We start from the raw sequence: 24198 nt of genomic DNA, 5'->3' as shown, positions 1-24198 counted from the left end.
TTTATTTTTGTGTATGGTGTAAGAAAGTGGTCTAATTTCATTCTTCATGTTGCCATCCAGTTTTCCCAACACCATTTGTTGAAGAGACTGTCTTTTTTCCATTGGATATTCTTTCTTGCTTTGTTGAAGATTAGCTGACTATATAGTTCCATGTCCATTTCTGGGCTTTCTGTTCTGTTCCATTGACCTATGTGTCTGTTTTTGTGCCAGTATCATACTGTCTTGATGACTACAACTTTGTAAAGCAGCTTGAAATCCGGGTTTGTGATGCCTCCAGCTTTTTTTTTCTTTTTTAGGATTGCTTTGGCTATCTGGGGTCTTTTGTGGTTCCATGCAAATTTTAGGATTGTTTGTTCTAGCTCTGTAAAAAATGCTATTAGTATTTTTATAAGGATTGCATTAAATATGTGGGTTGCTTTGGGTAGTATAGATATTTTAACAATGTTTGTGCTTCCAGTCCATGAGCATGGAAGGTTTTTCCATTGCTTTGTGTACTCTTCAGTTTCTTTCATAAGTGTTCTATAGTTTTTGGAGTACAGATCTTTTTTTTTTTTTTTATTTTTTATTTTTTTTATTTTTAAAAAAAAATTTTTTTTTCAACGTTTATTTATTTTTGGGACAGAGAGAGACAGAGCATGAACGGGGGAGGGGCAGAGAGAGGGGGAGACACAGAATCGGAAACAGGCTCCAGGCTCTGAGCCATCAGCCCAGAGCCCGACGCGGGGCTCGAACTCACGGACCGCGAGATTGTGACCTGGCTGAAGTCGGACGCTTAACCGACTGAGCCACCCAGGCGCCCCTGGAGTACAGATCTTTTACCTCTTTGGTTAGGTTTATTCCTAAGTATCTTCTTGTTTTTGGTGCTCTCTTAGGATTTTCTTAATTTTTTCTTTTCTCTGGCTTAAATTTATTATTAAGAATACAGTATATAATATATAAAATATGTATCAGATATTTCCTTATTGGTAAGGCTTTTGGTCAACAGTAAGCTGTTAGCTTTGGGGGAGTCAAAAGTTATATGCAGATTTTTCAGTTCTGCAGGGGATCAGGAAATTGTTCAAGGGTCAACTGCATGTAACAGTCTAGGAAAAATGAAACTATAGAGAATAAAAGTCAATGGTTGCCAGGAGTTCAGGGGGAGGTGACTAGGGAGAGCACAGGGGATTTTTAGGGCAGTGGAACTACTACTCTGTATGCTTCTATGATGGTGAGTAGATGTCATTATACATTTGCCCAAACCTATAGAACTGCATGACACAAAGAGTAAGCCCTAATAAACTGTAGACTTTAGGCAATAATATCAGTATTGGCTTATCGTTACAATGACTGTATCACACTAATATAAGAAGTTCATGAACTGCATATGGGGGGGGGGGTTTAAACCTTTACTTTCTGCTCAATTTTTCTGTAAACCTAAAACTGTTCTTTAAAAAAAAAAGTCTGTCGATTAAAAAAAATTTTTTTTTTTTTTTGGTGAGCCAGAGGGTGAACCTGCAAAGTCCAGGAACCCTAACAGATAGGAAATTGTCAGATGAAAGGGACATTTTAGTTGTGAAAGCCAATAGCTAGTGTTTTCCCCTAGAATGCAAGGCGTACCTAAGGAGTAAAGAGAGGGTCTCGCGTGTTTTGCTCTGTATCGATACTGTTGAGGCCAGACTCCCCTCCGGAGGTGATTCTGTGACTCAGCAATGGAGAGGAGGGCTCCGTAAGCCTCCTCAGGCTCATGAGCATCACTTCAGCAATACGATAACGAGATCAAGGCAGGAGGGCTGGACTCTTCAAGGATGTGGAGGTGACTTGAAATGAGAATCCCAAGTTTGTTGGTGTGGCTGTGTGGGTGGTTTGGTTTTAGGAAACGTGCTTGGGAGTACAGGCATTGGGAACGCAAAGATTTTTTTAATAGCATGAAAACGTCAGTTGACTTTAGAGAGATGGACATCCCACAAGGGAAAAGATGGTTGCCTATTTCTCAAGAAAAGAGTTGAACACAAACAGCTGAGGAAAACACCCTTCAGCACTTTGCTGGGTGTTGGTGTCTGGTCTGTAAGAACAGTGATTAGCGAAGAGCCTCCCAGGCCGTGGAATGGAATCCCGCTCAGATTCTAGAATTACGTAGTGAAAAGATAAATCTCTGGGTGTGTTTTTCCCGGAGACACACCAGATGAGAGTAACAAAAAGAATGCCGGCAAACTGACAGGTACCAAGTTGCTAATTTGTCTTTAGAACTTTATGTGATTTTCCCTTCCATGCCAGTCCAATATAATAGCAAAGGACAGTTTACTTGGCTCCAAGCACTGTCATAAGTACTTTCAGAAATGAATTCAGTCCCACAAAACCCCCTGCCCAACAGAGGGATCATCATCCCCCGTTTTACAGAGACTGAGGTATAGACATGAAGTAACTTGCTCCGTCACAACTAAAACGTGTCCAGCTGGGACCCAATCCTGGGCCCCAGCTCTAGAGCCCGTCTCGTAACCTTGCCCGGCACTGCTTTTCCACATGGACTCCGCTGGCCTCAGGACTGCCTCATAATTTGGGCCAAATTTCAAGAGGGCGTGTGTGTTTTAACCCTGTGTGTTTGCACCCCGTTTCACCCACCCCTGGGGAAAACTGCAATACTGTTGTTAATACTCCCTGAATAGGAGAAAAATGGGGTGGGGGGAGAGAAAACAACAAATGAACAAATGACAAAACCTTCCCCCCCCCCCCCCCCCCCGCCCCGCAGTACACAACAGTATCCTCTCAAGTGTTCCGTTTCTCCGGAGGGAATGATGATCTGTTTGGAATGTCTGGGACACCCCGCAGCTGCCCCATCTGATGTGGGCACTTGTGGCTTCCCAGGGCTCGGGAGGTACTGTCGTCCAGTCTTCCCAGTGAGCAGTCAGAGCCTGGGGCCTGGCCCACTTCCCAGCTGCAGCCCCCAACCGCCCTCCAAGTGTTTGAGCTTCAGGTCTGGGTTGGCTGTCCTTTGTGGGGTCCTCGAGCAGGACGCCGCTGGGCCTCCTGCCCTTGTGCCCACCTCAGGGCTCCTTCTGGCGGGTAGAGGAGACTGGGCAGAGGGCCATGCAGCGAAGTGGAACGGACTGTTCCTTGATGGAAAACTGCTCTTCTCCTCTTGATTAAATGAGTAAATTAGTTCCAGATCCCCTGTCAGAGAGTCAAGCCGTTTAAAAGGGTGAGGGCGAAATAGAATACATGGTAAGGAAGATAGTGTTGTTCTTGCTATAATAGGAGAAAGCTAACAAGCCGTGGAGAGTGAGTAGCCAAATGGTTTTAGAAATGTATTTTTAAAGCCGTGTTTTTGGAAACCAAGTTCAGTGAGCAGGGCCTGTGCTCAGAAGGGCTCTACACTTGGTTTGAGAGCTCTGCGGCTGTTCTCTTGAAACTCTTAATTTGTGAACAGGGCCCCACGCTTTCGTTTTGCACTGAGCTCTGTGAATTACATAGCCTGTCCTGTCAGTGTAGTATATTTTAAATCAGTGCCACGTAACTATGGACATTTTGCCCCCTCGGTTTCAGGTAGGCCAGTGTTTCCCGTCCAAGTTTGCAAGTCAGCTTTTGCACTGTGTTGTTTTTTGTTTTGTTTTGTTTCATGCCTAGCAGAGCGGTGAGCTCTTGATGTCTATGCGTTCTCACTGATCTTTACCAGAATGTGCCACAGTGCAAATTTGATGCTGGAAAGTACTGAACGAGAAGGGTAAGCATTGGTATTTCTAAATTAAAACATTTCAGAGATCACTTCCCCCTTTGGCTGGGTAGACCATGCACGTTATACAGCATCTTCTCCTAAAATGGAGAAATGAGAAGGAATTGCCTTGCTCTCAGCTTTCAGTGAGGACGTGACCCTACTCTTAACCATAACCATGCTGTGGACTGTCTCGGGAACTTGGTCTGTACTACCCTATAACCCCAGCATTCTGCTTCCATCCCATTCACCAAGAGATCCAGAGGGAAGAACGAGGGACGCCCAAGGGTATTTTGCTTGATTTGCGGAGCTAGGCGCACGCTGACAGACTTAAGTTCATCAGGTTTAAAAAGTGCTGGAGCCATTTGTTGGTCCTTTTTTTCTTGGCAAAGATTCTGTAACATACACCAGCCAACATCATTGAGGCAGACCAAGGATAAACCCATGGCCCTCCTTTATTTACTTGCTTGGCCATAATTTGGGACTAAGAATATTGCGTTGTAAGAACACAGAGTGGTGTTTCTTATAAAGTGATAGGGGGAATTGACCAGAAAGCAGCGGGTCCTTTCAGAGACTCAGCCAAGGCATCCCTGCTCCTACCAGGCTGAGAAAACTGGAAGAGTCAGCGTGGACAGTGGGCAAGCCCTGGGGAGGTAGCTGGATGTCCTGAAGGACTACAAGGGGGTCCAGTCTGAGGCAGGTGACGGCAGCAAGTGTCACCTTGAGTCTAGACTAGGAGTTACTATGGGCAAGGCCCACCCACCTGAGGTAAGGAGGGTGGGAGATGTGGGTGAGCTAGAGAGAAATGAGAGAGAATCTAGGAGGAGGTGGTGCCAGGAAATTCAAATAGGTGGTGTTGCCAGTGTATCTACCGATGCCAAGGTTCTGGTCCCTGGAGCAGTGGGAGCTGTCGTGATCCGGGCAGAACTTGGGGTGTACCGAGCTGGCTGTCAAGACAGGGACCAGGCACAGGCAGAAGTCCAAGGCAGAAGCTCCAGTTATGACTTAGACGAAGCCCTCTCGGTAGCAGGGATGGCTTGATGTAAAGCCTGGGAGGTTTGGCTAAAGCTCTTGAAATCTTTTGGATCTAAGATTAGAATTAATTCTAGGAACTGAGACATAAAGCTGAAAGCATGTTGAGGGTAGTGGCCCCACTGAGGAAGAAAAGGGGGGAACAGAGTCACTAGGGACTGGGCGGGCCTGCCTGTGGGGAGCGAAATTGCCTTCCACGTACATTATGTCGGGTTTGCTTTATTTTCTTCAGTTTTAGCAGATCTAAGCATTGTCTTTATTCCCATTTTACACCTGAGGAATCAGAGGAGTAAACGGAAGTGCCCAGAGTTAATGGATTCCTTGTGTCTGGGGCTCTCTCCAACACCACTTCTGTGCCCTTGGCTTAGATGAGCCCAGTTTATGAAGTTCCTTCAGTGGTGTCTGTAGCCAAGTGGTGGAAAGCACAGACTGCCTGCTTCTTGTCCCCACTCCATGCACCTTGTCTTATGACCTTGGGCAGGTTACTTGGCCTCTCCATACTGTAGTAAAAAATGAAGACATTAATGTCTTCTTCACAGTGCACTCATGAGGATTTAAAGGGATGTTATATGTAAAGGGTTTAGAACAGTGCCTGGCAAATAAGTGCTCACTAAGCATTACTACTCTACTCTGTCTAGAAATAAAACTTTAGGGAAGATCTCAGATGTTAACAGTTCTCACTACCCAGTGGGTGGATGGATCTCTGGCAAGGTTAATCCTGAAGAGGAAATACTGCAAAAACCATTCCTCTTTAGTCTTCTAAATCTTATAAAAGCAAGATTTCCCATTAATGAAATTTTGACTTCTAAAATGGTGAATTTTAGTGAGGTCTTGCCCACTTTAGGGACAAAAATTGGGGATATGCATTCCTGCTGTATCATTTCCTGGCTTTGTGAGCTGGGGCAATTTTTCCAATGTCACTCACTTATCTGCAAAGGGAATGGGGATGACAGCCAACCTCACAAAGTTCAGAGAATCACATGAGGTTATAGAGTGAAAGCACTTTAAAATAAAAGTTGGTCATGTTTTGGATGTTTTTATTCCCTGGACACAAGCCTAATGTAAGTAATAAAAGGTTAGGTGTCTGTAGAGTAGGGAAGAGAAAGCCATTCTGGAATTTAAAACTGTAGGTTGGATAATCCAGCCCAGTTTTGGGGATTAATAATTTAGTAAGGTCGCCTGGTGGGCCCCCAAACAGATGAGGATATAGTCAGTCCCATGGAGTCTCTCTTTTTTTTTTTTTTTTTTTTTTTTTTTTTAGTTATTGTCAAGTTAGCTAACATACAGTGTATACAGTGTAGCCTTGGCTTTGGGAGTAGATTCCCTTGATTCATCACTTACATACAACACCCAGTGCTCATCCCAATAAGTGCCCTTTTTTGGCTTTGGGAGTAGATTCCCTTGATTCATCACTTACATACAACACCCAGTGCTCATCCCAATAAGTGCCCTTTTCAGTGCCCATCTCCCATTTAATGCCCATCTCCCATCTTCCCCACCCCTCTAACCACCCCCCATCAACCCTCAGTTTGTTCTCTGTATTTAAGAGTCTCTTATGGTTTGCCTCCCTCCCTCTCTGTAACTTATTTTTCCATCCCTTCCCCTATGGTCTTCTGTTGAGTTTCTCAAATTCCACGTATGAGTGAAAACACATGATATCTTTTTCTGACTGACTTATTTCACTTAGCATAATACCCTCCGGTTCCATCCACGTTGTTGCAAATGGCACGATTTCATTCTTTCTCATCTCTGAGTTGTATTCCATTACATATATATATCACATCTTCTTTATACATTCAACAGTTGATGGACATTGGGGCTTTTTCCTAATTTGGCCATTGTTGATAGTACTGCTATAAACATTGGGTAAATGTGTCCCTACAAATCAGCACTCCTGTATCCTTTAGATAAATTCCTAGTAGTGCTATTGCTGGGTTGTAGGGTAATTCTATTTGTAATTTTTTGAGGAACCTCCACACTGTTTTCCAGAGTGGCTGCACCGGTTTGCATTCCCACCAACAGTACAAGAGGGTTCCCCTTTCTTGACATCCTTACCTACATCCTTTGTTTCCTGAGTTGTTAATTTTAGCCACTCTGACCAGTGTGAGGTGGTGTTTCAATGTGGTTTTGATTTGTATTTCCCTGATGATGAACAATATTGAGTATCTTCTCATGTGTCTGTTAGCCTTCTGGATGTCTTCTTTGGAAAACTGTCTATTCATGTCTTCTGCCCATTTCTTCACCGGATTATTTGTTTTACAGGTGTTGAGTTTGGTAAGTTCTTTATAGATTTTGATACTAACCTTTATACGATAAGTCATTTGCAAATATCTTCTCACATTCCTTTGGTTGCCTTCTAGTTTTGTGGATTGTTTCCTTTGCTGTGCAGTTTTTTTATTGTGATGAGGTCCCAATAGTTCATTTTTGCTTTTATTTCCCTTGTCTTCAGAGACATGTCAAGTAAGAAGTTGCTGTGGCCGAGGTCAAAGAGGTTGTTGCCATTTTCTCCTCTAGGATTCTGATGATTTCCTGTCTCACCTTTACGTCTTTCATCCATTTTGAATTTATTTTTGGGCCCCATGGAGTCTTTGATCTCCTTTCTGTGCCATTCTCTTTACAACAACCAGATTGTGCTAGTGTGGTTTATTCCCTCTCTGCTCATGCAGTGGACTCAACCCCCACCCCAGTGAATCCTTGCTTCGATGGGAGCCACACATGTGACACGAAAGCTCGGTGCCATCCAGGGACAGGTGTAGACTACACCTGCAAGTGTGCCTCCGGGTACCAGGGAGATGGACGGAGTTGTGTGGGTAAGTTGTATGCGCTGTGTTATTTCACGGGGTCCTCCAGCCCTGTGTTTATAGAAGATAGGTGCGTCTGCTTTTATGATCTCCACTGATCAACAAGACAAGTTTAGCAGCTATTAACCTAAATGCTGTTATTTAAAAACTGAAGCATATTCTGGTTAGGTTTGAGAGGATAGTTTGGACGTGGGTGTTTGGGGCTGGGATTGGAGAAAGAAGACAACTGTTGCAGTTCCTGCATATTTTGAGTTCTTAAGTTTTGTCATTTTAATCCTGTATTAAGTATTTTCTTATATTTACTAAAACATGTGTTTTCAGGTTGTCTTCAGGTTTCAGACATTGTTTTTTTTCCCCCTATTATATCCCCACAGTCCACAGAAATTTCTTTACATTTCTAAAAGAAAAGTCATTAGTGTGTTTTTCTTTTAAATGGTGAGTGGTTTTTTTTAAAATAAAGTCTAAAGAATGCTTAGAATATTGAAATATTTCTCCCTCGGACTTATACTTGACTGACTGCAGATAAATATTATAATCTGCAACATGCATTCTGGTCGATGCTTAGAAATCTTACCTTTGGACTCTTGTTTAGTCCACTATTTGTCCTGTTGAAGCTTCATAGTAGTGAGGAAACATCGAGTGTTCAGACCTTTCACTTGTGGAACCCTTGATTTAAGCCGCGCTTTTCTGTCGTTATTTCTTCTTAGATGTAAATGAATGTGCAACGGGCTTCCATCACTGTGGCCCCAACTCTGTGTGTACCAACTTGCCGGGCAGCTACAGCTGTGACTGCCGGAGTGGTTATGAGTTTGCAGACGACCACCACACTTGTATATGTGAGTGCTAAGCCATTTCTCTTTTTGGCCAAAATAGTGCTGAACCTTGCTCTTTGATTCATTAATGTTTCCGCTCTAACGTACAGAAGCTCTGCCATATGGTTTCTGAAAACACTTTGCGCGGAAATAACCCTATGGCCCAGTTCAGCCCTGGGTTTGTATGTTGCTTTCCTTTCGGTGTTGAGTTATTGAAGGGTGTTCACCCAGTTGGGATTCCTGCGTGCCTTGGTATCTGGCCCAATCATATAACAAGACTGTGAACCTCTAATACCACCGGTTCTGGACAGAAGTAAAATATTTCTCAAATTTAAATGAAACAGATTTATGATTCAAAGATGCTCGCCCCACTGGGCCAGCTGTACAACTCCATCTGTAATAAATGTACTCTTTCAAGGGTAAAAAAGAAAAGAAAAAGAAACCTTTGGACCTAAAAGTGGATCCACAGGAACTAGGATCCCAAATTCATCCCATTGGTAAAGCCAGACGATGATAGAGAAAATACACTTTTTAACCCAGTGGGATGAAAAAGTAGCAGTGATCATAGAAACTGTATGTGTGTGTGTGTGTGTGTGTGTGTGTGTGTGTAGTTCTGGTGAGTTATAAACTTTATCAAGGACTATTTTAATGACTGATCTTCATGTCTAGAGTTTTAACCACAAACCCAGACCAGCACTTCTCAAACTTTAATACGCATACAAGCCATCCAGGGATCTTGTTGAAAGTCAGATTCTGATTAACTGGCTCTGGGATAGGGCCTGAGAACCTATATGCCTTCTAAGCCCCTAGATGTCCTGATGCTATGGGTGTGTGAATCACACTGGGAGGAGCAGTCTCACCCATCTGCAGGTCTGAACTCTCAGATGTCCTTGCCTTCTTCTCTTTTCAGTGATCGCCCCACCTCCCAACCCCTGTGCGGATGGCAGTCATTCCTGTGCTCCTGCTGACCAGGCCCGGTGCATTTACCATGGGGGCAGCACGTTCAGCTGCACCTGCCTGCCTGGTTACACTGGCAGCGGGCACCAATGTACTGGTGAGTACCTGCGGGTCGTCAGCCTCAGTGACTCTGGAAAGTTGCCTTGTATGCAACATCCCCACGTAACCGGAACCTTTCTCAAAAGGACTTCTCCCTTCCTTGACTCACACAGCCTTGGAATTGTCCAAAGAGCAAGAGAAAAGCTGTCCTTTGAGTCAAAAAGCAGAGCAAAGGGTATTTTCCCTTGGATTAGATTGGTGAGCATATGGTGGGGACGTTCCCGGAGCACTAGGAAGCCACTGCGAGCTTGTAGCCAACCTTCTGTTCCTTAGAGCTGGCGTAGGCTGGAGGAACTTTGGGAAAGCCTATTCACCTGTTGGGAAGTCTCCATCCTTCCATCTATGGTCAGTGACTTAGTCTAGCACTTCCAGTTGCGCCTAACTTTGAGTTGCTTATGATACTGGTTGAAGGGGTATTTTAAGTAATCTCTAAACATACATGCAATTCTTTCTCATTTTTTCCCTCTCACCTCTCTCTCTGGAGAGAAGGGGAGGGGGTGGGGAGAGAGAGAACTCTGTCTTAAGAGGATAGTAATGCATACATAAATACCCAAGACTTTTCTTCCCCCCCAGAAATCTAACCACATTTAAGCTGGTTAAGACTTGGTACAGTATTTTATAAAATCACTAAACTGGAATGCAGGACTAACTGTTAAAATTTAACTCGGTTAAATAATAATAATGTTTGAGGTTGTTACTGAACTAGGTATAATTCTCTGGGTATAAATATTCATGAAACTGGGTTTAGTAGTACTTTAATATAGAGATTATTTAAGAAATCTACATAATCCACAAAAGGTTTTCAAAATATATCCAGTGACGTGATGGAATTGAAACTCCATTTCATGCTGTCAGTAATGCGCACAAAGTTAGGGTAAAATGAGACACCGGCAATGAGAGAATGGTGGGAAAAGGGTCTGTGTGGGGATTATAAACCTGGAACACAGGGTTTCCCCCTCCCTTCAGACTGCTGCTTGCATTGGCTGGGCCACTGTTGATGTGCTAGAATAGCCGTGTGATCCCTGGGAGCTTCACAGCAGATGAAACAACATGCCCACCCCGCCTCCTTACCCAGATGTTCGCTTCTCCTCCTCCTGATTCCTCTTCCCTTCCCTCTCAGTGGAGAGGCTCCCGGACGAGCCCACTGACGCCGTCCGTTCTGGACAGAACACGTGTCAGGGCAGCACAGCCGTCCTCTCCTTCCTCGTTGTGCTGGGCCATTTGGTATTGTCTGTACTGGCTCTTTCATGTTTCCACTTCTGTTGTACAGAAGTTCTGCTGTATGCTTTTCTTAAAAACACAGTTTATACTGAAATGACCCAAAGCCGTGGCTCAGTTCAGCCCTGGTTTGTTTTGTTTTTTTCTCTACTAAAAATATCCCCAGTTTTAGAGCTCAACTGCTTCCCAGTGAGAACGAGGTAGATTTGGAATTCACAGATGCTTCTCCCACTTGACCAGCCCAAGAGTTCCATCTGTAATAGATACACTCTTGACACACAGAGGGTAGCCTCCACAGGTATGGGGGTCAGGATGTGAGGTGCACAAACTCCTCATGGTTGTGTTCTTCATGCGGGAATAATGTTTTGTCCACCCTTGTGAATCTTTACCGTTCAGTTCCATTTAGCACATTTAAGAGATGAGACTGCCTGGAGAAGCAAAATCTTGTCAGTAGAATTGCATATTTAAACATCTGGCCACTCAGGTCAGCAGAGATCGTGCCTTTAAAGTATTTCACTTCTTAGGTCTTTGGTCTAAAGCTAACAAGTTGAAATCAATTGCAGCCTAGGTGTGATGAGTGTTAATCAGAATGTTAATTGAGTTAGATAGTTTTTGCCCTAATCCCTTCTAGATTCATTCTCTCTTCCTTCTTTTAACTTCTATTTGTCCTGTAAAACTTTGATTATCTTTGGGATCATGTTTACTTTGGGATCATGGTTACTTTTCCATGTTGGGAACTTGTGAGTAATGCCATTCATTGTTATTACTGCCCTCTTGCTGATTTCTGCCATTTTTAATTGTCCCTATTCAATCTTTGCTTCTCTGCATTTGGGATTTTCTCTGGAACTCACAAACTTAAAACCCATCAGTTGCTTCCCTTAGTGTATTAGTTATCTATTGCTGCATACCAAATTACCCCAAAATATAGTAGCTTAAAACAATACACATTTATTATCTATAGGTCAAGGGCCTGGGAATGGCTTAGCTTGGTCCTCTGCTTAAAAAGATCCTCACAAAACTGCAACAAGGGGTCTGGTAGGCTTGGGGTCTCCTCTAAAGGCCTAACTGGGGAAACATCCTCACATGGTTATTGGCAGGATTCAATTCCTTGAGGCCTGAGAGCCTCAGGTCCTTGTTAGCTGTGGCCTGGAGATGACCTTCAGCTTCTTGACACGCAGACCTCCAACAAGGTAGCTTACTTCATCAAAGCCGGTGGCAGAAAGTCTTTTAGCAAATTGGAAGTTATAATCACAAAAATGACATCCCCTCAGTATTGCTTTCGTGTATTGATTAGATGCAAGTTACTCAAGGGAAGGGGATTACATAAGATTGCAAATGCTAGGAGGTAGGGATCTTTGGGGTTCCTTAGAGGCTGTCTCCCAGAATCCATTACCATGGGTTGCCTTCCAAGCTTTTCAGACTGTGGAGTAGAAGAGAATGAATAGTCCTTTTCCTAAAGACCTATGCCATGCCTAAATCCGACTGGGCTAGTCATGAAGGTGATTTGCAGGATAAGTACATACGTGTGTGTGGGTGTATGCACATGCATGCACATATTTAAAGATATGCCACAATGTGCATGTGTACCCGTGGCCATAGAGAGAAAATAGCAAAATAGAGAAAAATAGAGATAGAAGCTCTATTTTGTGGAAAGTGCGCATTCTTGAAGCATGCATGTTATTCTTTACTCCATTAAACTAGCAATAAAAGGCGTGTGGGTTTTTCTCTAGCCAGTTTGTTAAAAACCAGGTTCCCTGGAGAGGCTGGACTTGGCTTTGGGTTCTCAGTCTAGTCTGAGTCACCAGCAGTTACTACTTTTATCCAAGTAGAGTTCAATCTTTTCCAGCTTCCCTCAATCAACCCCGATTGCAACGGTTTCAGGGTTGATGTCCACCTTGTGTTGGTATGAGCCGGTATTTCTCAGGCATGTTTGTCCTCATAGATCTTGGTAACTTTGCCAGGTGAAGCAGAGTGTCTTGAGTTGGGACCTTTCCAGGAGAAGCGATTGAGTTACGGGTGGGACATCCCTCAGCACCATCACTGCTCAGGAGGGACGTGAGGAGAGGCACTTAGGGTATTCTGTCTCTGGTTTTCTGTTCTAAAAAGAGAGATGTTAAGTAAGGTGTGGTAAAGTTGGTGCAGCCACAGGAGAAGAGTACAAGGTTTGCAAGGAAGGAGTTTATTATGCTCATGGGTCCCAGAGAGAGGGTCACCACATACCACACAGGGGCACACCCAGCAAGGTGCTTGACTGAATAGGTGGGGAGCTAGAACTTGTGGGCTGAAGCCTTTATTGGGGTCTGGAAATTTCACTGGATGGTCTGAAAGCAAAGGGGGTTGGGTGGGATGGGTTAAGGGTAGCTAGAATCTGGTAATCCAGTGGTTGGGTTTGTTTTGAAGGGACCTCGCCTGATTTGGGTATGGGCTCAGAATTACGGCAGTGAAAGCATTGAAACACCAAAGCATGAATTCAAAATGGAGGGTTTTAACAAATGTTCCATACAGGTGTTTCACCAGCTTAACAGAATAGAATGGAGAATTGTGCTGACATTGAGCCATGTTTCATTATCTGAGTGGCAAAGGAGTTCTGTGCCCCAAACATTGTCGTCTTGACCTCAGTGTTCTGACAGCCCCTAAAGACCCCTGACAGGGATTGTTAGGCATAAATGGCAGCTCCCAGCCTGAGCGTAGCAACAAGGAGTTTCTCCCTTCCCTAGGGGCTGAAAGTGTTCCATGCTTTCTGTCCTGACACTTGACATCCTGTGATAGAGGGAAGAGCTCCCCTTCTTTACACAAAAGCCCCAGTTCCCCCCACACCCCTCAATGTTAGCACTCCTTGGGAGGAGCCATAGCCTGCTCTGAGCCCAGGCTCTGGAGTGGCTGACTGCACTCATTTTCTGTCATGGTGTGAGGTCTTCCAAGGAGGTATGGGGGACTGTGTTTCAGGGAGCTTTACCTCCTCCAGCTTCTAGGGGACAGGGGCTCCTCACTTGTGATGCTTTCTGTCCCTTCAAGGGCTTTCTCCTGCTGGTCATTTACAACCATTAGTGTCCCTCCCCCTGACTCTAGTATCTGTGGGAAGATGACTGGCTTTCAGTCTGATCACAATTCTTAGGCCATAGGCTTTAAGAACATAAGGAACCTGGTAGCTCTGGGGAGTCCCCTCTCCCTTAGTTCAAAAACAATCTCAAGAAACTGATCCATGGGTTCTAGAAATAGGCCCTGTGTCTCAGGAATTCCTGCTTCCTGTCATTGCCTGGGGTTCCTGTTAGCATGAGAAGTCCTTTTAGCATATGTATTATGAATAGCTTCAATTTCCTGCATTTAATTTCCTGCTGGATGTTCAGTTTTACAGCTTTGGTTTTACAGCCAGTTTTATGGCCTCTTGCAGGCCCAAGGAACTGGATGGTCACTGGCTTTGCCCAGCTAGGTGTTGGAGTTGTCCTCGTCAAGAGACTGAGGGCCAGACTCAAAGATAATTATATATGACAATATAGAACCTATTGATTAGATTGGAGATAGAGTTTTTGTTGTGATTAGTCTGGTTTCTTTTTGGTTGACTGAGGAGCTAACCAGAAAACCTTGTTTGTTTCTAACCTTGTACTTTCCTGCCTTTGTAGGTGGAAAGAAGGTAACTAGGGAGGCCAGTTCATCTGGGCAGAGCCTCTCTGGGTGGCATTAAACTCCGTTCTGTCAAGCATTCAGGATGATTTTGGACTTAGGGGAGCTAATGTATGTTGACAAAACTTCCTTAAGACTGAGGATAAGCAAAATGTGAATTCGCTAATTATGACATAAGAGATTCCTCTCCCGCGAACATGTCTGCTCACCAGCACCTGGGAGGGTGGCTCAGTGAGCGCATGGTCATAGCAAGGCTGGTAGTCATAACCCTAGAAGAGATTTCACCTGGGGCATGGGAGGCCGGTTGAGGGGCCAGCTCTGTCCCCAGCTGATCCATGTCAAATTCAGGCTGTGGCTCTTGGGCTTCCTGGGTTCTATGTGTCTCTGCCCTGGGCTATAGCAAATTGATGCAATTCACTTCTGGGACTCACATTCTTCTAGGTTTCACATTGATCATCCCAACCCACCTTTTTTCATCCATTCTTTAAATGGTTTTTTGGGTGTTTTCGTGAAAGTGAAGGCTTTCTTTTCAGTGGAGCCTTGATCAGACTTACACTCTTTATCCTTGTTTTACTCTGGAAGACTTCCTATCTCTGCAGAGAGCTTATCTCAACCAGTAGCCATTGGTTTTAATAGTTTGACTCTCATAGGCTTTTTGGGGGGAAAGGGGACTGTCTTGCTATTGTCTGCATTATGCTGATTGCAGTAAATAAAAGGACTATAAGCTGGCATGTAAGGTTCTAGGATGTTGTAACTTAAAAAAAATTTTTTTAAGTTTATTTTGAGAGAGAGAGCATGGGGAGGGGAAGAGAGAGGGAGGGAGAGAGAATCCCAAGCAGGCTCCACACCAACAGCATGGAACCTGATGTGGGGCTCAGACTCAGGAACTGCAAGATCATGACCTGAGCTGAAGTCAAGAGTTGGACACTGAACTGACTGAGCTACCCAGACACCCCTAGGATGTTGCAGTTTTGAGAAATATGAAATTTAATCCTTACAGTACCACGTGGAGAGTGGGAGGGCCTGAACTGTTTGTACTGATAAACCTGACAAATTTAGATGTTCTTTTTAAATTTTTTTAAAATGTTTATTTATTATTGAGAGACAGAGGCAGAGCGTGAGCAGGGAGGGGCAGAGAGAGAGGGAGACACAGAATCTGAAGCAGGTTCCAGGCTCTGAGCTGGCAGGACAGAGCCCGACACGGGGCTCGAACTCACAACCTGCGAGATTGTGACCTGAGCCGAAGTCAGACACTTAACTGACTGAGCCACCCAGGCGCCCTTAGATGTTCTTTTGAATGTGTTGTTCCAAACTTCTGATAATATTTTTCTGACGCTTTTCTATTTCTTCTAAAGGTAGAAAGTAGAGAAAATTTCTGATTCCTTGGGCATTGTAGATGGTAGGACTCTGATTCCGGGAGACTGGATGTGCTTCCAAACTTAGTTGAAAAAGCATTTGGAGCCTCACCGGGCTTCTCCGGATCTGTAGATTCGTGTTATAGGGACATGGTGCCAACAGGGCAAGACCGAAACCATTGTTACATGTATTTACTGCTGTGGTACTGAAAGGAAGTGAGTGATTTACAGCCCAAAGGCTAGTTCAAAGGTAATAACTTCCTGGAATTCACTGTGGATGAAAGATACTCTAGAAATACACCGCAGGATATTTTTTTTTTTCTGGAAGTGACCACACATTTGATTTCTACACTGTACATTCTTAGTCTAATGGGTTCGCTCACGTGTCCCTCGACTTTGTATGTTTAGCCCGCCTTTAGCTGTCAGCATATTTCTGCTCATGCCCAGAGGTCTTCTAAGGTTGACCGCTTGGCATTGACCCACATGTACTAGGGCCGTGTAGTAGCCCCCGTTGGGTGCAGTGAAGTCATGCTGTTCCTCCCTGCCCCCCCCCCACCCCATCCCTGTTCCTGCCTCTGCAGATGTTGATGAATGCTCGGAAAACAGATGTCACCCCTCGGCTACCTGCTACAATACCCCTGGCTCGTTCTCCTGCCGATGCCTCCCTGGATATCATGGGGATGGATTTCAGTGCGCACCTGGTAAGGTCTTGAGGGCTGCCTGAGGCACAGAAAACTCCTGGTTCCTTCAGTGTATTTTTTCCACAGCCTTTAGCCTGTTCTTATCGGGGACCAAGGCTTTTCTAGGCTCTGGATTTTCTTCCTGTTCCCTCCTTCTAGTTTACTTAGAAGTCCCTGGTTATTAGTAATCTGGGAGGCCAGGAGTGTGACCCCACCCATTGTCCTACCTAGTGGCAGCTGTGTTCAACTCCCGTCATGATCTGCTTTGCCTTGGTAAGTGTCATTTAGATGAAGGACTGGGATAAGCTTACTAAATAAGAGCCATATGCACCTAGTGAGCTGGTAGTAAGCCCCCGTGGTGACACTCTAGGAGGTCTTGGCCAGCACTGTGTGACCTAGTGATTGCCATTGACCTGGAGCTTCTCAGACTTAGACTCTGGACTTGAGAGGATGAACAGAGGTTTACTTGTTTTCTCCCAAGTCTCTTGGATGTTTGGACACAAGCTATGGGTTCTTCATTTTACCCTTAGGGCTGAGGGAGGGGCGATTTTACAGTAGGTACGGTCAGCTCAGGACTTAACAGGGTGAACTGTGAGAATTAGGGAGACATTAGGTAGATAGTGGCAGAACTAAAATAAGAATCCAGGAGTTCACAATCTCAGTGCCCGGCTATTTTTTTTTCCCATGTTATGCTGTCTCCCAAGTATAGGGAGGGAAAAATAAGCAAAGAACATCACCTCAGACGAGAGACTTTGAAGTTAGCTGGTAAAAGTGGATGGGTTGCAATGTCTTTTATTCCTTCTTTGTACGTCTCCTCCACCCTGGTCTCCGAAGACCCCACATCAGGACTGAAACCCTGTGAACGCCAGCAGCGCAGTGCCCACGCTCAGCACACCTATCCTGGCTCCCGGGTGCACATCCCCCAGTGTGATGAGCAGGGCCACTTCCTGCCACTGCAGTGTCACGGGAGCACTGGCTTCTGCTGGTGCGTGGACCCCAATGGTCACGAAGTCCCCGGCACCCGGACTCCACCCGGCTCCACACCACCTCACTGCGGACCAGCAGGTGAGCCAGGCAGGAAGGAGCTTGTACCGACCTAGGCCCGGGGCTTGAGAAGCAGAATGGCGCAGCCTGTGGGGCAGATTATAACTCCTGCCCAGACCGTGCAGACTCGGGGCCGACTGCTGTCCTTTCATAGCCTCCTTCCTCCTAGGACCACTCAGATGATCTGTGCCCACCTGTGCACACATTCAGGTGACAGGGACATAGACTGACATCACTGTTACACGTTGGACTCCAGCCTTAGACTTGCCCGGTACAAGACGGGACGTTGAGATGAATGATGTAGGTCAGGCTGAGGCCACTGCCCGAGACCTGTTATGGCAGCGTAGGGAGGCCTTGGAGCTAACAGATCTTGCCAGACCAGCCTTTTGTCCAAAGAGAACTGCCTGCACATGTTCCTTTATATCACTACACTCTGCCTTCTGAATTTCAGGAAGCAGTATGAAGGCCAGTTTAGTATTAATAGGAAAAATAAGCAGACACCTGTGGGTGGATCTCACTAGTTTGCTCTAAGCTAATGACCCCCGCTGTCTCTAGGCAGGCCCAGCATATCAGTGGGGAACCCCCTTGCCCCAGCCACTGTCCGAAGAGATGCAGGGACCTGTTGTGTTAGCCCGTGCAGTCTGAGATGCTAATGGTGAGCGTGTCTGTAACCATCTGAGGGCTCTCCGTGCTCCCCGGGGGGGTGGGGCCTGGCTATCAAGTGCTCACATGTCCTGCCAGCTGCAGGTTGCCAAGGCAGATTGTATTCCTTGCTGAGTTGGTAAGAGTGGAAAGCACGTTTTTAAAACTACAGAAGAACTTTATTATGAAGAATGTAGGATTGATCTGATTCCATTTTAGCCAAAAATTCCTATAGCCATGAGCTTGCTATTTTTACACTGGAAAAGATAAATCTTGGCTTTTAACATGAGAGTAAGAAGAGCTGGTGAATTACCACCAGTTTTGATCCTGTCAACAATATCGCAATGGCCGGGACATGAGTAGTTCTAAGATTCACACAGGTAAAAATTAGTAATGTTTGATCTAGATGTATACCTTTGTTTCCGCAGTGACATTCCTAGTTCCTCTTGTCCCTATTTTTAGGAAAAGATTTGACAGGTCCAAGGGAGAAAAAAAAAGGAAAGAAAAATCCTGTTTCACTCCTTTAAAATCTTTAAAAAGTCTTGGTTCTAACTCCATCTGGGATTTAAAGAAATCAGATGGTTGGGACCTGCCTTAGGGAATGGTTCAGAGTTCTATTTACTAAGACAAGCATTTAGTTTTAAGGACCGTGATTCAGAAGGGAGCCAAGAGAATGAGAAGTTAATGACTGAAGGGAGGGACACATTGTCTTGTGCAGACTCTCCCCCCAGTGGCCCAGGCTCCTCTCTTGGCACTGGTTTGGCCTTGGCTGCCTTTTTTGACTACTCCCATCTGCATAATGGGGTTGGCTTGAAGGGAGAGAAAAAAGTCTGTGTCCAAGATTTCAAACTATTTAAAACCCTGCCAACCGAAACCAGAAATCAATCTGTAGTTGGATTAAGAAGTAGCTTCAAATAGTAAGGAATGAGAGGGATGCACACGTATCAGTGATGTGCCCACTTCCCAGAAGCTGAGTGAGCCGTGTGTCTCCATTCCAGACAAAGAGCCGTGCCTCATCGGGTGGTCCCCTGAGCTAAGAACACACCCTCTGAGTTTGCGGGGCGGACCTGGAGCCGTGTTGGGAACTTCTGCGGGGTATCCCACCTTGAGGTGGCTCGTTAGTGTTTGAAGAAGTGACCTTTCCCTGTCCAGATTCTTTGAGACACATTTGGGTGAGGAAGTCTCCTTCTCCGTTGGGTCTTATAAAGAACTCTGCTTCCCAAGGGTTATGAACTATAGAGGCCACCTGAAGGGCATCCGTTGCCACCAGACCTGGTGAGTCTTGGAGTTGAGCTAGTTGGGTTTGAGCTCTGAGGATTTTGTTAACCATCCTCCCTCTTGTCCGGAGGAATCGTAGGTACTAGAACCGAATTGTAATGTTTCCAACTTTGTTCTTGGAGGCCAGTGGAGGTTTTGACCAAAGGAGTGACATGAAATGACTGTGTTTGAAGTATTTTTTTGCATTTTAAAAAAATGTTTATTTTTGAGACGGAGTGAGGGAGAGAGAGAGAACACGAGTGGAGGAGGGGCAGAGAGAGAGGGAGACACAGAGAGAGGGAGAAGCAGGCTCCAGGCTCGGAGCTGTCAGCACAGAGCCCAATGTGGGGCTCGAACTCACAAGCCATGAGATCATGACCTGAGCCGAAGTCAGACGCGCAACTGACTCAGCCATCCAGGTGCCCCAGAAATGACGTTTTAAAGGGACTCTTCTGGCTGCTGGCTGTTTACATTGGGGGGTGGGAAAGAGGGTGGAAGCCAGGGACCAAGTGAGAAAGTTTTTGTAATATCCTAGCAGGAGACCATGAGGCTCCGACCAGGGTGATAGGGGTGGATATAGTGCGAAGTGAAGATTTTCTGAATGTATTTTGAAGGCACAGCTGACCTTGTTCTGACCTACCAGATGAGGAGAGCAAGAGACAGAAAGGAGTCAGGGATGATTGGGCCCACACAATGGAAAATGGAGGTGCTATTTACTGCTAGGAAAAAGTCTAGGGGACAGCAGCGCTGACGGTGGAAAGCAGGGTCCCCGTTTTTGTTCTGAGATTAATGGCATACACCCAGGTGGTGGTATCATGTAGGTACTTGGCTGTGTGATTCCACAGACCACAGGCTTCAAGTTACAGGAATTAAAGCAGCAGCAGCTTCTAACGAGCTCCTTTAGATACTCCTCTGATAGACGGGGGTACAAGTTACTTCCAAAGCCCGCAGCAGACTCCCTGCAGACAGAGAACTGCCACGTTTGGGACAGAGCGACAGCCCTGTGGAAGCAAGCAGGGAGAAAACTGCAGCTAGAGAAGCTACTCTGCAAGAGCTCACAGGAGTGTAAGCTGGGTGGTGAGCCAGGAGGGCGAGCAGAGGGGAGGATGCTGGACAAGGGCGGGGCAGAGCTATGGGCAGGAAGCAGGAGCCCGGGAGAAAGGTTCAGCTTTGAGCCAAAGGGCTTCCGGGAACTGGAGCGTCTAACAGTCAGTATGGAGCTGTTGGCCACCACGTCCTCCATGCGCACCCCTACTAATTACAGTGAGTCTTACTCCATATAGTTTTCCAGTGAGCAGAGTGAGGGCCACATAAGTAGGGTAGGAATAGGAGGCAGGAATAGTTTGGCAGTAGGGCAAAGTAGGGCAGGCAGTAGGTCAGGACTAGTTTGTAAGATGCATGGCCAGTGTCAAGATTGTCCTCTCAGGTGCAGGCTTGGAACTTGGACCAAGCGGCAAAGAATAAATACTCCCTTTAAGTATCATGTAGGCCCCTGAGTCCCCGAGGAGGGTCCCCACCAAAGGGCTCTGTTAGCAGAGGTCCTGGGCCCCGGCAGAAGTGTCCCCATGGGCCGGGCCCGAGGGTGCCCTGCACCCCTGATCTTAACCTCCTCTTGCTCTCTGCTGACGTGGCTGGCCTTCATGACAAATCCTCCTGGCCCAGGAGCTTTTCTCTGTTCTCCGGATGCCTGTGGAGAGCTTCTTAGAGCACTTGACTGGTCCAACGTCCAGGGGCTTGGCTGAGGCCTTGTTGGCGGATACTAGGAGGAGGGAGGCCAGGTGTGGGGATCTTCAGCCACATGCTGCATTCTGTCCTTGGCTCACGATCAAAGGCTTTTTGTCCCCATCTGCTCAGAGCCCACCCGGAGGCCCCGGACTGTCTGCGAGCGCTGGAGGGAAAACCTGCTGGAGCACTACGGTGGCACGCCCAGGGACGATCAGTATGTGCCTCAGTGCGATGACCTGGGCCACTTCACCCCCCTGCAGTGCCACGGGAAGAGTGACTTCTGCTGGTGCGTGGACAAAGATGGCAGAGAAGTGCAGGGCACCCGCTCCCAGCCAGGCACCACCCCTGCATGTAAGCACCCGGGGGTCAGCCCTCATCCCCCTCATCCACTCTGAGGGCTTTCTGTATGGAAACTGCCAGCTGTGAGTGAAGCTGGGGAAAGGGGGGGCCCATAGGTCCAGTGAAAGAAGTCGCTAAGATGCCGTGTTGATTTATCAGCTGGTCTGTGATCCAAATCCCTATTTGGATTTAATGTTTGGTTTTGTCATTAGCAGTTTCTGTAATTAGAACATCTGGAACTCAGTTCAACAAGCAGTTCCTCCTCCCCAGCCCAGGGTGAGAGGGGACACGTGTCACCCTGGGGGCCCAAAGAAAAGCGGACACAATACTGTTTTTTTGCCCTTAAAAAGAAAAAAAACGTTTTTGCTTTGTTCTGAGGGAAGTGTTTTGTTGTCTTCCTCCCTAGTAATTGGCAGTGTTTTACATAATCCTTGGGGGGGAAAAAACCCCCTAGAAATTAGATTTAAGAACATCTGGAATACATCTGTCTAGGGTAAAAACCTTTTGATGTTTTTGGAGGTTCTGGTATGTGGAAAGTAACTTCTTCCCCTGTCCCCACCCACCTTTGTGTTCTTTCCTCTCCGTTCTTCATACCCTCCTGCTCCTTCCCACGGCAGGTATACCCACCGTTGCGCCACCCACAGCCCGGCCCCTGCCCCGGCCTGATGTGACCCCTCCGTCTGTGGGCACTTTCCTGCTCTACGCCCAGGGCCAGCAGATCGGTCACTTGCCCCTCAATGGTACCAGGCTCCAGAAGGACATGGCCAAGACCCTGCTGTCACTGCATGTAAAGTGGATTTCTCCCGTGGGGGTGGGACCGTACGGGGCGTTCAGATCTGGGCCAGGGCCTGAGGTAGAGGGAGGTCCTGGAGGATTTCTGGGCTGCGGTCCAACTCCATGAGTCTGACGCCGCTGCCACACAAAGTGAGGGCACTGTCTGCCGGGAGTCCTGTCTGACTGACCAAGGCTTTCTCCAGTGGTTCATGGGGTTTCAGAGAAGTGGAAAGGGAAGTTCAGAGTTACCAGGATATGGAGGCAGTATGGTGAGCCGAGGGAAAATGGAAAGAAGCTCAGCCCGAGTCCCCAGGGTTCTCTCCATGCCAGGCATCTCCACAGAGGGTCCAGGACTAGCTAAAGGGTGTGGTTTCTGTGGAAAGAAGTTAATGACTGCCTCGTTGTTGTAGCCCCCTCCCCTCCACTTTGGTTCTGTTGATCGGTCTCCTATCTTCTCTAACTCCTTCACAGATGAAGATTTGGGTGGAGTGGGACGCTGGGAAAGGAGTGGACAAGCTTTCCATAGGAGATGCTTGTCGCTTTCTGAGCCAGCAGCCTCCCTCCATTTTGGAGGACAGCTTTCTTCTCTAAAATGGAGAAAAGAGAAGGGAGTTCGCCAGAAAGGCACTGATGGTTATTAAGGAAAGCCGTCTGATTCCATTTCTAAACTTCATGCAGCAGGTACTTGCTCATCTGATAGAAGAGTATAATGTCCGTGTTTCCCTTTACTTATGTTATCAAACTAATTCTGTAACTTTTGGGATTCCAAAAAAAGCTTAGAAGCAGGTAGTATTCAGAGAAAGAGGTTTGTTTTTTAAGATTTAGGTTTTGGGAGTTTTCGGTGTGTTGGCAACCACTAGCATACTATTCTGTAAGCTTCTCTAAGAGAAACTAAGAAATCGTCAACACCTCAGTCTAACTATCGTAGCCAAGGCTGATGGTTTTACTGCATTTCGGCGCTTGCCTCTCATTCGGGCAAGGTGGTGGTGGTGGTGGTGGTGGCACAACTGAGAGAATGGCACATGGGTTATGAGCACGTCTTGGGGAAATTTACTCAAACTGAGCCTCCTTCTTCGAAGAAACCCTAAAGTCAGTACATGGGTTAATGGATCCCATGATTCCCTAGGTCACTGGAAGCACATGGATGTCACTCCTGCCTGAGACACATGACTCACTTTTCAAGTAAAACTGTTCTTGACCTTCAGATCCCTCTAAATCAACTGCCCATTTTTTCCACAGGAGTCAAATCCTGCTTCGTACAGTATTTTTTATATTGACTTCTCTCCCAGAGGCATGTCAAGCCAGCCCCAGGAGGCTTTGTTAGGCAAGCAGGGAGCTGGTATGACCTCAGGGACAGCCAGATGGCCCCTAGATGTTGGCTTTGCACATCTGTTGGGCTTCTCAGACCAGGAGTCTGGGTTGGAAACTGAATGAAGCAAGTACTGTGCAGTTTTGTAAAGAAATACCACAGACTCAGCATTTAAAAAAGACTTCTTTATTAGCAATAGGGAAGGGAAGACCTCCCTAACCAGCGGTTTGGTGACCACCAGTCTCCAGTTCCTTAACCCATCCTTCTGGAGACTTTCTTCTACATACGATTACAACCAAACCATTTGCTTTGTATAAGAAGCAGAGATAGGGATAAGGGATTAAACCTCAGGGGAAAGATCTCATAGTTATAGGAAAAGGGAGAGTAAATTTTGTTGTTGTATGTTGGTGAATTAAAAAAATTTTTTTAATGTTTCTTTTTGTGAGAGAGAGCGAGCACAGGTGTGCATGCGTGCACAAGCAGGGGAGGGGCAGAGAGAGAGCGAGACACAGAATCTGAAGCAGGACCCAGGCTCGGAGCTGTCAGCGCACAGCCTGACGTGGGGCTCGAACCCACGGACCGTGAGATCATGACCTAAGCCAAAGTCAGACGCTCAACTGACTGAGCCACCCAGGCACTCCTATGTTGGTGAATTTTAGAAAGGCTGTTTCAGAAGTGCTGATACCATTAGGAAGGAGAACGTTTTCACCCAGTACAGTATTAAGGACTTACTTTGCTGAAACTAATGTTTGTTCTCTAATCACTCAAGGGGCTGATTTCATGAAATCATTTTATTACTGCTGACAGTAATTGTGCTTATTGAGCACTTGCTGTATACTAATGACCGA

General features: G+C 46.2%; 1 protein-coding gene across 1 annotated transcript in view; it reads left to right on the top strand.

Moving 5' to 3' along the window:
• The window catches only part of NID2 (nidogen 2), a 67789-nt gene that overhangs the window by 38327 nt on the left and 5264 nt on the right, over positions 1-24198 (top strand). Inside the window, 7 exon segments of the mRNA XM_027065712.2 lie at positions 7384-7527; positions 8226-8354; positions 9241-9384; positions 16162-16281; positions 17095-17325; positions 21058-21279; positions 21885-22054. Coding sequence (XP_026921513.2) covers positions 7384-7527; positions 8226-8354; positions 9241-9384; positions 16162-16281; positions 17095-17325; positions 21058-21279; positions 21885-22054 — 1160 coding nt within the window.

Source organism: Acinonyx jubatus, chromosome B3 (assembly GCF_027475565.1).
Source record: "Acinonyx jubatus isolate Ajub_Pintada_27869175 chromosome B3, VMU_Ajub_asm_v1.0, whole genome shotgun sequence".
In the NCBI taxonomy this organism is placed as follows: domain Eukaryota; kingdom Metazoa; phylum Chordata; class Mammalia; order Carnivora; family Felidae; genus Acinonyx; species Acinonyx jubatus.
Note: the sequence above shows the minus strand (reverse complement) of the source record. Positions and strands in the feature narration are given on the sequence as shown.